Below are 13,241 nucleotides of genomic sequence, written 5' to 3'. Positions count from 1 at the left end.
GTGAGTTCACGCCCTGCATCAGGCTCTGGGCTGACAGCTCGGAGCCTGGAGTCTGTTTCGGATTCTGTGTCTCCCTCTCTCTCTGCTCCTCCCTTGCTCACACTCTGTCTCTCTCTCTCTCTCAAAAATAAACAAAGATTAAGAAAAAATTTAAAAATCCATTTTGACCATCCCATTTAACCAAGGAGGTAAAATATCTGTACTCTGAAAACTATAAAACACTGATGAAAGAAATCAAAGATGACACAAATAGAAAGATATACCATGTTCATGGAAGAATATTGTTAAAATGTTCATACTACCCACAGCAATCTACAGATTTAATGCAATCCCTATCAAAATACTAATAGTATTTTTCAGAGAACTAGAACAAATAATCCTAAAATTTATATGGAACCGCTAAAGACCTGCCACAGCCAAAGTAATCTCGAGAAGAACAAAGCTGGAGGCATCACAATCTGAGACTTCAAACGACACTACAAAGCTACAGTGATCAAAACAATATGGTACTGGCATGTAAACAGATACACAGACCAATGGAACAGGATAGAGAGCCCAGAAATAAACCCACACCCATACTGTCAATTGATCTATGACAAAGGAAGCAAGAATATACAATGGGGAAAAGACAGCCTTTTCAATAGTGTTGGTAGAACTGGACAGCTACATGCGAAAGAATGAAACTGGACCACTTTCTTAAATCATACACAAAAATAAACTCAAAATTCATTGAAGACCTAAATGTGAGAACTGAAACCAAAAAAAAAACAAACTCCTAAAAGAAAACACAGACAGTAATCTCTGGGACATCACCCTTAGCAACATATTTATGTCTCCTGAGGCAAGGGAAACAAAAGCTAAAATAAACCACTGAGTCTATACCAAAGGAAAAAGCTTTTTCACAGCAAAGGACATCATCAGCAAAACAAAAGGGCAACTAGTGAATGAAAGGAGATATCTGTGACTGATATATCTGATAAGGAATTAATATCCATAATATATAAAGAACTTATACAACTCAACAGAAAAAAAAAAAAACACTCTGATTAAAACATGGACAGAGAACTGCACCCCTATCTGTACGCAGCACCACTTACAACAGCCAAGATACGGGAGCAGCCCAAGTGTCCATCCACAGGACAATGAATGACGAAGATGTGGAACATACAAGGGTATTAGTCAAAAAAAAGGATCAGATCTTGGGGCGCCTGACTGGTTGGGTCGGTAGGGCGTGTGACTCTCGGTCTCTGGTTCATGAGTTCAAGCCCCACGCTGGGTGTAGAGCTTACTTAAAAAATGAACAAAATAAAATAAACGCTTCAAACAACAACGAAGGATCAGACCTTGCCATGTGTGACGACATGGATGGAGCTAGAGTATTTCGCTAAGTGAAATAAGTCAGAGAAAGACAAATACCATATACTCTTACTTAAGGTGGAATCTAAACAAAACAAACGAACAAAAAACACTTTCACGTATGGAGGACAAACGAGTGGTTGCTATGTGGCCAGTGGGTGTGGGGACGGATGGAACAGGTAAAGGGGATTAAGAGGTACAAACTTCCAGTTATCAAGTAAACAAGTCAGGGACGAAGAAGGACAGCATGGGAAAAAAAGTCAGTAATTCTGCAATAACGTTGTACAGGGACAGACGGAGACTGCCTCTACCATAGTGAACACTGAGTAACGTACATTGTCGAATCGGCGTTGTACGTCTGAAATTAATATGACATCGTGCGTCAGCTACGATGAGAGAGAAACTCTCTACGGGCCTCGCATACAAGGGGCTCCACTTTAGATTTCTAAGTCAGCGAGACTGCACGTAAACTTTGTTCGAACCCAAGGCCTGGTTTATGGCTCACGTGCACACTGTGCCTGTGCCTCGTGAGAGAGCAGCCTGAAGGAAAACCATCTTGCCCTGGAGACATCGAGCAAAGCTCCTGCCCCTGAATTCCTTCACGATACAGCTCGGGATGCTGGCCTATGTGCTGATCTCTCATCTTTTGAGCTTTTACAAGATGTAAAACGTATAGAACTCTGCGAAAACAATTTGTGCCCTGGAGTGCTTTCTTCCCTGTGAAGACGTGGAAGCTCAGATACGGGGCTCAGATAACTCTCGTTGGGGAGCCTGGGGGCTCAGTCTGTTAAGTGTCCGACTTCCACCCGGGTCACGGTCTCATGGTGCGCGGGTTCGAGCCCCGCGTCGGGCTCTGCGCTGACAGCTCGGAGCCTGGAGCCTGCTTCGGATCCTGTGTCTCCTTCTCTCTCTACCCCTCCCCTGCTCGCACTCTGTCTTTCTCAAAAATAAATAAACATTAAAAAAAATTTTAAAACAAAATTAACATTTTTTACTAATAAAACCTCAGCAAAGGAGGGGAAAAAATCCATCGTGAGCTGTTACCAAGAGGCGTGTGGCAGCCTCATCCCGCCACCCTGATGGGGAAAACAAACCGCTGCTCTCCTCTAATGTACAAAATCAGGGCAGGGGTGCCCGAAATGCCCCACAAGGTGTGGGACTCAGAACCACCTGCGGTGAAGAAAGGGCAAAAGAAGCAGTTAAAGGAACCTACTAGGCAAGTTGTAACGAGTCGTAAGCTTTGAAAGGAAATCATTACCATTGTGGGAACAAACGATGTCTGAGAAAAAAAGGGTTGACAAATGACACCGAAGCCGGCTGTGACGCAGACAAGGGTGAACATGGTAAAATACGTCTCACCGCCAGCTCAGGAGGAGGGAAGCGTCTAGATAAGGCCGAGCCAGGCCCCGTGCGCCTGTGCCTCCCTCGAGCTGCCCGGAAACGAAGCAGCAGAAGCAGGAACGGTTGCAGGAATGTGGACAGTCACCCGAAACTGGGACGACCGACGGACAGCAGGAGCACATCCAGGGGAACCAGGGCCCTTGGCCAGGCCCAGTGCCCACCCTGGCAGGCCCCGGCCGGGGGCTCAGGTGCCATCGCCTGACTCCCCCTCACAATGAGCCGCACAGGGAGCGTCTAGGACACTGCAGTCCAGGGTCACACGGCTCGGACGGGGCAGAGCTGGCATCCGGGCCCATAGTCTTAAGCCCCTGCTGACAACCACAGTGCCTACAGAACAGGACCCAACACGGCAGGGGGGCCCACAAGAGGGGCCCAGGGTCCTAGAGGAGAGAGGACCCTGCAGAGCCAGCTCCTGGTCAGCGCCCCTGACGTCCTTTCTAAATGACCATGCAGAGCACACTTCGGTTTCCAGGAACACATGAGGTAAGTGGGCGGCTGCAGGGAATGGGTCCAAAACTCTGTTCAAACACATATCGAAGAGCACGCTTGGGGACACTGCAGCAGGCTGCAAGGAGCTGACGGCCGTGGGTAAGGAAGTAACGCCTTAAAAAGCCCCACTGAAGAGAAGTTCAGGAAACAGTATTAAACAATAATGCAAATGCTCCACACGGGGCTCTGCAGCTACGGTCACCAGGGGGACACACATGGTCCCCAGCGTCACGCATCCTTACGGTGACCCCGCCCTGTGAGCTGGGCAAGGAAGGCCATAATCCTAGGACGTGGAAAACTATCGCTCCAGGGAGGCATAGAAAGAACTACCTAGTAAGCTTACTATGGCCCTGAGAAGATAAATAAATTAACCCCTACAAGGCTGATATTTTTGAAAGGCTTGTAGTGAATTTTATAATCACCGGATTTTTACATATTTTGTTTGCCATCATGGGTACCATATTCAAAGGAACAAATCATTCTGGGTAATTCTCATTTAAATGGCAGAGGGGAATGTCAGGTCTGTAATCAATGCTGAAAGCTTAATTTATAAGTTTTATTAGTTGAGAAGTCAAGGGACACCTGGGTGGCTCAGTCGGTTAAGCGTCTGGCTTAGGCTCAGCTTACGATCTTGCAGTTTGAGCCCCACATTGGGCTCGCTGCTGTCAGTGTAGAGCCTGCTTTGGATGCTTTGTCCCTCTCTGCCACTGTCCCGCTTGTGCTCCCTCTGTCAAAAATAAACATTAAAAAAAAAAAAGCCAAATAAAGGGCTCCTTCCCAAGCACCGAGACCCGTTGGGAAGGGATGATCCACGAATCATGACAAAGGTCGTTGTCCAGCATGCGGTGCATGGCCTTCCAAGCTGCTTCCACCAGGTCAAAATCACTTCCCACCAGCTCCTCAGCTGTCCGTGGGACAAGTGCCGACTCCAGTCCCCTCTACGGCCAAATGTGCAGATCGTGCTATCTCAGCTCCCACTTGCAGCTCTAGAATTCTACGACACTGAGTCTTAGGGCAACACTTCGTACCCAACAAATGCTGTCCGCCTTAAACTTACATGGTGACATATGTCAATTACTTCTCAATAAAGCTGGGGAAACAAAAGTGAACCTCAACCTGAACTTCACACCTTAAACAAAAATTAACTGAAAACAAATAAAAATGGACTGTATCAAGTGTAAGACACAAACTATAAAGCTTTCATTAGAAAATGTAGGAGAGGGACACCTGGCTGCCTCAGTCGGTGGAGCATGTGACTCTTGGTCTCAGAGTTGTAAGTTCAAGCCCCATGTTGGGTGGAGAGATACTTAAAAAATAAAACCTTAAAAAAAAAAAAAAAAAAAAGAAAGAAAAAAAGGGGACGCCTGGGTGGCTCAGTCGGTTGAGCGTCCCACTTCAGCTCCGGTCACGATCTCATAATGTGTGAGTTCGAGCCCTGCATCAGGCTCTGTGCTGACAGCTCAGAGCCTGGAGCCTGCTTCAGATTCAGTGTCTCCCTCTCTCTGCCCCTCCCCTGCTCATGCCTTGTCTCAGTCTCAAAAATAAATAAAAACATTAAAAAAAAATTTAATAAAAAAAAAAAAAAAGAGGGGCACCTGGTGGCTCAGTTGGTTAAGTGTCTGACTCTTGAGCTCAGCTCAGGTCTTGATGTCAGGGTCATGAGTTCATGCCCTGAGTCGGGCTCTGTCCTGGGTGTGAAGCCTATTAAAAAAGGGATGGAAGGGGGGCGCCTGGGTGGCTCAGTCGGTTAAGCGTCCGACTTCAGCTCAGGTCACGATCTCGCGGTCCGTGAGTTTGAACCCCGCATCGGGCTCTGGGCTGATGGCTCAGAGCCTGGAGTCTGCTTCCGATTCTGTGTCTCCCTCTCTCTCTGCCCCTCCCCCGTTCATGCTCTGTCTCTCTCTGTCTCAAAAATAAACAAACGTTAAAAAAATTTAAAAAAAAAAGGGATGGAAGGAAGGAGGGAGGGAAGGAAGGAAGGAAAGAGGGAAGACGGGAAGGAGGAAAAGAAACACAGGAGGAAGTTTTTAGAACCTAGGACTAGAGAGAATTTGTTATACGTAATATAAAAAGCAGTCCATAAAAGGTAAAAAAACAACAAAAAACAATACATTGGACTTAATTAAAATGAGAAGCTTGCTCTGTGGAAGACCCTATTAAAAGAATAAAAATAACAAGCTGCAGACCAGGAGAAAATATCTGGAAACCAGATATCCAACAAAGGTTTTCTATCTAGAATATGTAAAGAGATCTCAAAATGCCACAGTAAAAAACCCAGGATTCCAATTAGAAAATGGGCAAAAAAGATTAAACAGAGGATGCGCACGCGGTAACCAAGACGTGAAAGACCCACACCGTCAGCTGCTCCGAAATGCAAATTCAAAGGACCGTGTCCCTACACACCTGCCAGGTCGGCCAGGACAACCAAAGGCCAGACTGTAGAGAAACCAGCACTCACGCACTGCAGTGGGAACGTGGAGGTATAGTCTGGAAGCCTGGCAGTTTCTTATAAAATCTTAAAAACAAAACCATACAAGCCAGCAACTGCAAGTTGGTGTTTATCATCTGTCCACAGCCACTTTGCAGGCCACAGCCAAAGACTGCAACCGGCCGCCCCCACGTCTTCCTGCTAGTTAATTAAACAAACTGCCAACCATCCATCCACACAGTAAAATACAAGCAGGGACAGGCTATGAATGCCTGCAACAGTTCGGATGGACCTCGGGGGCATTATGCCGAGTCAATCCGTGACATACTGAATGGTCCCATACACGTTCTCAAGATAACGAAATCACAGAGGAGGGGAAGAGTGGAGGGTGCCGGGAATGTGAGCGTGGCAGGGGGCAGCAGGGGATCCCTCACTGACAAAGAGTTCCGAGTCTCGACTGTGGTTGTAGGTACACCTGTGTATAAATGGGGTAAAAGTGCAGAGAATTATACACACATAAAACACTGGTAAAATCTGAATTAGGAGTGTAGTATAGCTAACGTTATTTTTCCAATGCCAATTTCCTAGTTTTCGTATTACTGTACTACAGGTATGTTAAATGAAGCTGGAGAAGGTTACAAGGGTCTCTCTGTACTACTTTCACAACTTCCTGTGAATCTATAATTATTTCAGAATGAACATTTAATAAAAAAAAAAAATCAATCAAAATCACAAAAGACAAATGTATTTCAAAATCATCTATTTTTGGGGTGCCTGAGTAACTCAGTTGGTTGAGTGTCTGACTCTTGATTTTGGCTCAGGCTGTGACCCAGGGTCGTGGGATCAAGTCCAAGTCCTTGTCAGGCTCTGAGAGCAGTGTGAAGCCTGCTTGGGATTCTCTCTCTCTCTCTCTCTCTCTCTCTCTCTCTCCCTCTCCCTCCGTGTGTGTGTGTGTGTGTGTGTGTGTGTGTGTGTGTGTGTCTCTCTCTCTCTCTCTCTCTCTCTCTCTCCCCCCCCCGGCTCATGCGCTCTAAAATAAATAAAATTTAAAAAAATATTACTCATTGTCTAGAAGCTATTAATATTTACTTGCAAAGACTAATTTGATGATTGAGCAATAAACTAATTTACATAATATTAAATATTAAAACCAACTTTTAAGATTTAAGTATTTTTTGACAATTATAAATCAGGACTCTCATTTAATTCAGGTTGGTTTGGTTTTAACTGTTTTAAAAGGATGAAATCCTGGGGCGCCTGGGTAGCTCAGTCAGTTAAGCCTCTTCGGCTCAGGTCATGATCTCACAGTTTGTGGGTTCGAGCCCTGCGTCAGGCTCTGTGCTGACAGCTCAGAGCCTGGAGCCTGTTTCGGATTCTGTGTCTTCCTCTCTCTGCCCCTCCCCTGCTAGTACTCTCTCTCAAAATTAAATAAACATTAAAAAAAAAAGGATGAAATTCTAATTCCTTCCAAGTTCATTCAAGTTCCTGACAACACGAATCTAATTTTATTTTATTTTTTTAATTTTTATTTAAGTAACCTCTACATCCAATGTGGGGTTGAACTCACAACCCCAAGATCAAGAGTTACATTTTCTCCCAACTGAGCCAGCCAGGTGCCCCAGCATGAATCTAATTTTAAAAAACTTTGGCGGCATGTGGGTGGCTGTCAGTTAAGCCTCTGACTTCGGCTCTGGTCATGATCTCGCATCAGGCTCTGTGCTGACAGCTCAGGGCCTGGAGCCTGCTTCAGATTCTGTGTCTCCTCTCTGCCCCTCCCCCGCTCACGCGCTCTCAAAGATCAATAAACATTAAAAAGGAATTTAAAAAAAAAGCAACTTCGGCATTGAGACGTTTTATTAGAAAAGTATTCACAGAACCCACACACGGTGGAGAGGGGACACACCGAGATGCCTGAGGCAACCAGGACACAAGTCCCACACACGCCCACAGACGCACACGACCCACATGATGTCCACTGTGAGCTCTCCATCCGTATTTGTGGAAATACTGAATGGAAAAGGAAAGCGTATATGGTGGCAGAAACAGGCCCATCCTCACTGGATGACACTGAGTTGGACGATAAGTACCTATTAAATTGCCCCTCCCTTCTCCCTCCATACAGAATGCCCCAGGCTGGCAAGGATGTTGTAACAGTGGGTATTTGCTCTGGCAGCAGACCGTCCAAGAAAGACTTTTTGGAAAGTTCTCTGGGAACACGAACCAAGAGCCTAACGTGAAACCCCATAAACTGAATAGGATTCGAGACCCGAAGGGGGCTTTTATTAGACAGGCGGCTGCACCCGGCAGTCAACAGGTGTAATAGGATGGCAGTGACCCTGCTGGAGGCAGCCCTGCAGGTCTAAGTGCACTGTCCCTGCACATTCCCTCCCCTGGGAGCTGGGCCTGCTTCCTGAAGCTCCCTCTGGCTGTTGTAACATCCACGCTTTGAGAAAAGTGGTGATTTGGGTAATAAAGACGTGGGGCCATCAACTCCCATAATAAAACACCCGCCTCTTCATTCTGCAGGTTAAACCGACCTTTTCTCAGGTGGTAAACTCAATAAAATCAACTGTTTCCCCTTTTACTTATCAGCCACCTCCACTGCCCAAGGAAGGACTGACTGCTGCTGGGCCAGCGTCTGGGAGAACCTCTACCATCACGGGTTTTGTGCTGGCAACACAGACCCGCCGGCAAGTTAAAAACAAAAACAAAAATCCCAGACCCATCAGGAGGGCTCACCTCCAAGCGGAGCCACTGGGCTAGGCACTGCACTGGCACCTGTCCCTGTCCTCAAGTCGCCAGGTGGCGGGGGAAAAGGTCCCAGTGAAGAAAGGCCCGGGGTGTGCAATGCCCGGGGACGGGGAGGTGCGGGGGGCAAGCGGAATTGGGGGAATGAGTCCTTGAATGGCGTCATCCGGAAAGGTGGGAAAGCAAGTCACTTGGTTAAAGCCAGGGAGTATTCCCAAAACGAATGAGGAAGTCTTCCACGTGAGACAGTTGCGCCCCAAGACGGGAAAGGAAAAGTAACCTGTTACTCAGAACCAAAGGCATCCGTTTGCTTGGAGCGACCCCGGCCCGAGACGCCCGCGGGTTCCAGCCGCCGCGGGTCGCCGGTGGGTGTCCGGCACCGAGTGCGGGGCGCTTTCCGGTGACCCCGACCTGCCGGCGAAGGCCGACCCGCCAGGCTGCCCGCCAAGGGGCCGACTCAGGAGGCAGTCGTCGCGGGCCAAGTCGGGGGTCGCGCTCCCAGGCCCACACCCCGTCGGCCGGCGGGATCGCGCCCCCAACACCTCCCCCCGCCGGTCCCCGGCCTCCGGGCGGCCCCGCGACCACGGGCGGCGGCGACCGCGGGCGGAGGGCAGGGCCGAGCGGCCGCGCGCACTCACCGTTCGCTGCCCCGGGCGCCTGCGGGGCCGTCCCCTCTCCGGGCCGAGCCCGCGGGCCCCGCCGCCCCGCCGCCGCTCGCCGTCGCTAGCCGGCCCCCGGCGCCGCGGCCTCCCCCCGCCCCATGGCCGCCCCCCGCCCCACGGCCGCCGGGACCGCGGCGCCGGCCCGCCGAGCAGCAATACAGCCAGTGCGCACGCGTGCGCGTCCGCGCCACGCATGCGCCACCCGCCGCGCATGCGCCCTCCCCGCGCCACGCCCCCGCGCACGTGGTTCGGCCGGCAAGGACTTGGGTCTGGGATGGGGAAGGCGGGGCTGGGGTCGGGGGCCTGGGCTCTGGGGTGGGCCTTCGGCCGCCGCGACCCCGACGGCGGCCTCCGGGAGGAAGAACCTTGGATCTCGGTCACCCCGCCGCTTCGGATACTCGTCCGTCAGTCCGCTGGGCTGGCACCCCCTGCCCCTGCCCCCTGGCTGTCCCAGCTCCCCACCACCGCGGTTAGGGTGGGCTGGCCTCGGCCCCGCGAGTGGTGACAGCACCCACCTAGGATTCCGTAACTGACAGGGTATGAATCTGCGGAGAAGGAACATGTTTGGGGAACCAAAACTCGTTGTGAGCAGCTGCGGCAGCACTGGCCCCTCCCTGCCAGGACAGCTGGAAGGGGGCGGCCTGGGCCGGCTACCAGGGGCCTCGTCCACCCCAAGCAGCCTGGCAGGGACTTGCACACCACTTGGACTGCAGGGGCTCTAGGCTTGGGATGTCAGAGGGGCCACTGTATGGTGACCGGCTAGCACTGTCCTCCCCTCCCCCCTTTCCCACCACCACTGCAGGACCCAGACAGGAGGGAGGAAGGGGACCGAGGCCACAGTGCCCACTTTGTACCTTCGCTGCAGGCCTTCCCCAATCCACCCAGGAGTCAAGTATCCCAATAGTGTGCCAGGCTCCTGGGACACATCTCTGAATAAGCTGATGCGGGTCACTGTAGAGGAACCCCCGGGCAGTGCACTGTTGGGTGCTTGGTAATCTGCCTGGGCTCCCAAGTGCCAACCATTATTCCTTGTGTACACTCAGGTGTCCCACACCTCGTATAGACTGGAGTACTCTGCACACCGCCTGGCTTCCAGGTTTCCACAACCCCCATACCTGCTGTTGTCAGTCTTCTCTGGCGGGGTCTCTTGGCCCTGTGTCCAGAGACTTGAAACACAGAGGGGCACAAGACAGGACATGTCTCACTGCTGTCTTGGGGCCACTGGGCAGTGGGGTCACCAAGAGTGAGTGGAAAGGGGGCCAAGGATGGCAGGAATTTGGGGTGATTTCTCAAGCTCTGTAACTTCCTTTTCTGGTTGTTTTGGAAACCCCACCACTTCCCTAAAGTGACCGCCAGCCACACCCACAGGAGAAGCCTTTTGAGCTGCACATCTGGGATGTGGTCATTAACATAATAATACTAATGCTTGAGCCAGCTCTTACTATGTTCCAGGCATTGGGCTAGGCCTCCCAAGAACCTTCTAGATCAGGAAGAGTCTATAGAGAAGGCACCAAGGCAGAAGAGCCAGCCTTGTGGCTAGCCGAGTTCACACAGCAGGGCCCTTCCTGTGTGTCCCTCTCTAAAGGGAACTTGTGTCAGTGTTTGCAATAATGGAAAGCCTCTGTCCACCCAGACCTCAGAGGGTGCTTCCCCATTTCAGAGATGAAAAAACAGGGGCTGTGGCTTCCTTCACCTGACCCGGATTGTGCAAAATTTCCCAGTAGGCCCGGGTCCCACTCTGCCCCATCAAACACTGGTCAGTAGTAATGGAAACCCCCACCAGGCCCCCCCAAGGCTGGCCAGTAGTAATGGGAGCCGATGCTGGGAGGGGTGGGGTGCTTTAAGGCATCCGGAAGGTTCCTAGAGGCCATTTGGCTTGGGCTGAGTCCAAAGGCGGAGTAGGAATAAGCCAGGCTTGGTGGGGAGAGGGAAGGGCCAGCACCAAGGACAATGGCTGGTGTGAGGATGGGGGTGGGGGGTGGGGGGTGGGTGGATGCTAGGCAGGCTAGTTTGGGCTGGGCTGAGGAAGAGGGTTCTGCCTCAGAGGGTCTCAAGGGTAACCTTTCCCAACACTCGTATTTGTTTCTTTGTATTTTCTTAAATGTGACTTGTGATTCCTGTTTTATTTAAGCCTCAGACCCCTAAAACCTAGATGTACCCTCTTCGGAGGGTTGAATGATGGGGGATATCAGGGTGGGTGGGTTAGGTGGTGGAAGAAGGCAGCCTGGGCCATGGAGGGTAGAGCCAGGTAGGCTGCCTGGCTAGAGCTGGACTCATTCAGACAGGGTGGGGGGTCCTGGATTTTAAGTGCAGTCTCGAGCGCAGCTCTCAGGTGAAGCGGGTACTCCTTGGAGTCCTGCCCCCAGCTCACATGCAAGTTGGCCTCAACTGTGCTTGACGGGTGAGAGGGTGAACAGAGATTGCCCAGCACCCAAAAGGGGAAGTGGCCAGGAGCCTGGCCAGGGGTGACAGGGGTGGCAGGGAAGGACCAAGGCTCCCTGTGGAGGCGGGTGTCTTGGGCTATTCAGAAGTCATCTTGTCCATACCCCCAGCCCCAGGCCTCTAGCCAGCGCGCACAGGGCAAGTCCAGCCCCTCCTTACCTATTCCTCTCCAGGGGCCAGTGTCTGGAATTGCCAACTTGGCTCCCTCCTGGTGGGAGTGGTTTTGGGTGACCAAGTGTGGGAGGAAGCCCTTCTTCCTGCAGGCCTGCTAGGTGCCAGGCACACGGTCCAGCAGGGGACAAGACCTTGGAGTAGACCGTGAACTTCTCACCAGGGTGGTTAGCAGAGGGACAGCCCCCTCACCCCCCACCAGCTAGGAGGAGCTACAGAGGGGCAGAGGCAGTGCCAGCTTGCCGTGGGTGGGGTCTGGCATTTGCACAAAGGGGCTTGATGAATTCTCACAAGGCCTCTAGGAAACAGGTGCTTTTGTTGTCTGCGGTTTTTACTCAGGGCATCTGGGGCACCGGCCGAGTAACCTGCAGCGAGGACATGAGGGGCAGAGTGTGGCCCTAGCTCCAGGAAGGCTTTGACTGGACTCCAGGAGTGGGGGGCTGGGGGAGACGGAGCACTAGGAAGAGGAGGGCCCCTGCCTGGACAGCACACCCCTCAGGGCAGCCCGCGGGGCTAGTGGGGCCACGTTGAGGATCAGGCACCGTGGGGGGTGGCAGAAGCCCCCAGTATCCATCTGGGACACAACACTGGGCATGGTGGGGACAGAACCCTAGAAGTCACTGAGAGGCCCCAGCTCAGTCCAGCCTCCCAAGGGCTCCGAGTGGAGCTTGGACAGCACACTTGCAACAGGTGCCCACAAGGGCAGGGCCATGACTAGGACAGGAGGGGTGGAAGTCTCAGGGGAGACTGGAGGAAGGGGAGGGAGCACGGCCAGCACCCTGGAAGGGGACGCATGGCAAAGAGCGAGAAGTCACTTTCCGAGGGCTGTCCAGGCAGCAGAGGTTAAGTGCTAAAGGGTCCTGCTCGGTCCGTGCAAGCTTGAGTTTTGTGCCTGAAGGTTGAAAACGAACACAGTCCACCCTGGTTGTGCAGGTGTCCCTTCATTTCTGCACAGCGAGCTGGCCACTTTCTAGATGCCCCTACTGGTACCTGTTTCCAGTGGCTGCTTTGCTGAGAAAGTGGGACAGTGATCTCAGAGCCAGCAGAGAGCTAGCTGCACCACGCAGGGGCAGGTCAGGGAGCAGGGGACATGCCGGGTGCCAGGCTGGGGCACTGAAGGACAGAGGGAACACGTGGGCATCTGTGGGCTACCAGTCCTTGCTGAGGTTCCATTGTACCCCATCCCAGGGTGTACCTCTGTGCAGGATAACCACCTGCTTTCTGCTCCCCCTGCTTTCTGCTGATGGGGTCATCAGCCCCAGGAGCACCTCAGATGCTCCCTGGCATTTTGTAAGACAGCCGGCAGGGTCTTTCAGGGAGCAGTGGGGGAGGAGGTTGAAGCCAGGCAAACCTAGCATTCAGGCTGCCAGTCCCTGGCGAGACGGCACCCCTGGTCCTGGCAAACGCACGGGAGAAATGCACGCGCACCCCCCCCCCCCCTCCCCGCCGCTCTGTCTTGCTGGTAATTGGAGGAGAGAGCCTCAGGCGGGAGTACTTCCCATGGAGAGCAGTCTTCACTTATTTATGAAAAAGTACCAGCATTT

The 13,241-nt window shown here is 52.0% G+C and overlaps 1 protein-coding gene across 3 annotated transcripts in view; it reads right to left on the bottom strand.

The window, feature by feature from the left end:
* Positions 1-10,349, bottom strand: part of NADK (NAD kinase) — a 31,905-nt gene extending 21,556 nt beyond the window's left edge. For 2 of the 3 annotated variants that reach the window (XM_078452535.2, XM_078452534.2), the window contains exon 1: positions 9,061-9,237. Coding sequence is in view for 1 of the 3 variants with exons in the window: in XM_078452533.2 (XP_078308659.2) it covers positions 10,200-10,282 (83 nt within the window). In the remaining 2 variants the exon portion in view is untranslated. Of the gene's footprint in view, positions 1-9,060; positions 9,238-10,199 lie in introns of those variants that run through there. The other variant, XM_078452533.2, reaches the window with a different exon arrangement.
* Positions 10,350-13,241: the final 2,892 nt, after the last annotated feature.

This window comes from Panthera onca, chromosome C1 (assembly GCF_046562875.1).
Source record: "Panthera onca isolate mPanOnc1 chromosome C1, mPanOnc1 haplotype 2, whole genome shotgun sequence".
Lineage (NCBI taxonomy): Eukaryota > Metazoa > Chordata > Mammalia > Carnivora > Felidae > Panthera > Panthera onca.
The sequence above is the reverse complement of the archived record's forward strand: the minus strand, read 5'-3'. Positions and strand labels throughout refer to the sequence as shown.